Source organism: Cryptotermes secundus, unplaced genomic scaffold (assembly GCF_002891405.2).
Source record: "Cryptotermes secundus unplaced genomic scaffold, Csec_1.0 scaffold191, whole genome shotgun sequence".
Classification (NCBI taxonomy): domain Eukaryota; kingdom Metazoa; phylum Arthropoda; class Insecta; order Blattodea; family Kalotermitidae; genus Cryptotermes; species Cryptotermes secundus.
In genome coordinates, this window is record NW_019718272.1 from 187,234 (window position 1) to 190,479 (window position 3,246).

The window sequence follows — 3,246 nt, forward strand, 5'->3', positions numbered from 1 at the left end:
CCCCCCCCCCCCATTCACTACTGCCTCGTCTAACCGTTATACTGCAGAGCCTCCAGTGATGAAACGGCAATGGACTATAATTTACGAGTATAAAGTTCACGTCGACATCAAAGGTATCAGAATTCCTGTTATCGGTGTGCCCTGGGGTCATCATATTTCTCAGTATTTGGGGGGAAACCCCTGAAATCGGATTAGTTCTTTTTTCGTGACGGTCATATATTTCTGATTTTGAAGTTCAACGAATGTCAAATTCAGATATCCTAAATATGTTGACAGTTTAATCGGCATATATTCTCTAAAAATATTATTTTAAGGTTTCAATAATACAAAAAATATCCAACAGCTAAAGTTATGAAGCAACAGACTCCGACTGAGGATCAGTATTTGAGTGTCATTAAGAGTATTAAGAAGAATGCCGTCTTCTGGGTTGTAGTGCCGTATTGATCTTGTGTGAACCGACATTTCGGAGCAACGTATCACCTCCATCTTCAGGGTGGAAAAATCCGCGAGCGAGGAACCAACGTGGGTAGGTGGCTGCAGTCTGCAGGCGGTTCACACAAGATCTACACGGCGCCACATCCCAGAAGACGGCATTCTTCATAGTCACTGCCGTGAAAATCTCAAATTTTACAAAGAGGATTAAGGTTTTTGTATTACGTCCGTTACTTGTCGCTTTAGTGAATCAGCAGAAGTGTACTGAAATTTTCAAATGTTTTTCTTCAAATTCAGATGCTTCTGTATTGTTCTCATTTTACTGGATATTATTAATATACGATGCTAATTAGAGTGAATAACTCACATGTACATTGAAGTCAGCATTATTTGAATCCAAGTAAAATGGGAACAACGAATATCCACTTTTAAAATCCAAATTTATGTATATACGCATATATTAGTTATGTTAAACTGTCATCACAACAAATGTATACTCGCTTTTAATATTTATAATTAAACCTTTGTTTTGCTATATGTTTCGGTTACATAGGACTAATATCAGTCTAGTCTAGTCAACGTCTAGTCAGTGAATTACTGACATGGATCCATACTAGTGCCACATGTCATATTATATGATAACGGAAATTTTGCCTCAAGTTGGTACTAAGAATTGCAATTAAGTATATAATATGAAAAATATGTATAGCTATGATATATTAAAAGTGTATATAATTATGTTGATTATATTACAAAACACTTATACACTTTCTAATATATCCTAAATACATATTTTTCATGTTATATTCTTAATTGTATTTCTTAGTACCAACTTGACCTCAATGACTAGACGTTGACTGAAACACGCAGCAAAATAAATTTTTAACTGTAAACATTAAAAATGAGTATACATTTGTTGTGGTGACGGTTTAACGTAACTACTTGGAACACATGAAAGGATGCACACTATGAAGATAATCCAAATTTACTTTTTGGGGGGCAAGATCCGTTGTAACAAAACTTATTTATAACGGGAAACTAGCATGTAAGCTGCATCTCACTGTCGGCAGAGCCAAGCGAATTTTCAAACAGTGAGTAGGGATCTCTGATTAGACTGCTGAGGGTGTAATAAATCAGGAAATCAATTTAAGAATATCCGGAATTCGAAGAGAACAGACAGATGTACTGATGTTATATTAATTTGCCTCCAAGATCATGCCCTTCACATTTCATCTAACGGAACAAGGCAATAAAAAGCTGGAATGTAGGATAAAAAAGAACAATTTGGAGAACATGCCCTGAAACAAAACAAAGAAAAAGGCTTCACGATTTTAAAAATGATGAAGGCGGTACTCACGTTATATTTAAGACTTTCAAATCCTCCAGCTTCGATAAATTTGAACTCCTGAGGTATTTGGAAATCTACAAACAAGAAAAATTACAAATTATTACGGCTGTATTCATGAAGGAAATGTGTGTCACAAACTTAACGTACTTTAGAGTCTCACATTTGAATAAGTAATCTCTCGAAATAACTTAATTGTACGAAGGAGTACAAGGAGTACCAAATCAGTTAGAACATAAACTACTACACGTATTTCATGTTACTCTCCACACTTGGTAAGAAAATTAAGCGGGCATTCGGTTGCAGCTACTGAAGCAACACCCGAAGCAAATCACACAGATATATTTACATAAGTTAATCTAAGAAATAGATTATAGACAAATTGTACGACTTCGCGGACTTCATTGGCCTTCGTGTTAAGGTATTGCAGGTACTATTTGCTTTGCTAGTGGGGTGGGACTAAGTCCCTTGTACTGGGGACACTGGCCTATTGTACCTGCCCCAGATGATAGGTGAGGGTGATTGTGGTGCAATTGGTGGAATGAAGATTGGCAGGGGAAACCGAAGTACTCGGATAAAACCTGCCCCAGCGCCACTTTATCCACCACAAATCCCACTTGACCAGACCCCGGGATCGAACCCGGGCCGCCACGGTGGGAAACCAGAGACTAACCGCTTGAACTATGGCGCGGCCCTATTTCAGGTATACATAGCCCACATGAAACTGTAGAGAGGAAACTTATTTTCATTGTTCTTTGTTAAACATACATTAGATGAGTAAATAATTAACCAACCAACTCGCTATTTAAAGTATCCGACAGATCAACACAGCTAATACAGGTATCAAAGCCTGGCCCTCTTACGCCACGTTTTCCTTAGATGCCTTTTAATATTACCCTTCCATCGTTTTCTCGTCTTGCAACATTAAAAATATTATAACAAAAGTTGCAGATGTTAAAGAAATCGACTCTTATGTAACTCACTTCTTTTACTATTAGCCTTTTTGTGAGAAAAATGACAGAGTATGATTCGAGTGAAGTGTGGCTTCGAATCAATATGGAGCAAAATACAGTCCGTACGATTTAACTTTCATTTTAGACTTCACTGCCAAATTCCTTCCTAATCTGCTTAGGAGTTCCAGAACCGAAATATGTGGGCGGGCGGGAGGACTGGCAGAAGAACTTTCTATTAAGTCTTACTGTATGCATGTTGTGCAAAAAAGAGTTTAAAATTTCCTAGAAACGGATTTGGCTGGTTATGCATTTTCGCTTTTCATATATATATGTATAGGACAGTGCATAAATTTTTAAGCTTTCACGGCGACTTTACGCAACGAAGTGTTTTCAGGCGATTAGCCGTAGGAATATGGACTTGATATCGTAAGTGTTGGAGATTGTCTACTCCTCCACTACCACATAGTAGATACTTGATGCTGGAGATGGAGACAGTCTCCGAAACGGCGAATACCA

At 37.7% G+C, this 3,246-nt stretch overlaps 1 protein-coding gene across 3 annotated transcripts in view; it reads right to left on the reverse strand.

Annotated features, from left to right (window-relative positions):
* LOC111873679 overlaps positions 1-3,246 on the reverse strand; it is a 980,223-nt gene that overhangs the window by 36,478 nt on the left and 940,499 nt on the right. For all 3 annotated transcript variants that reach the window (XM_033755436.1, XM_023868634.2, XM_023868704.2), the window contains one exon: positions 1,790-1,854. In XM_033755436.1, coding sequence (XP_033611327.1) covers positions 1,790-1,854 — 65 coding nt within the window. The remainder of the gene's footprint in view (positions 1-1,789; positions 1,855-3,246) is intronic.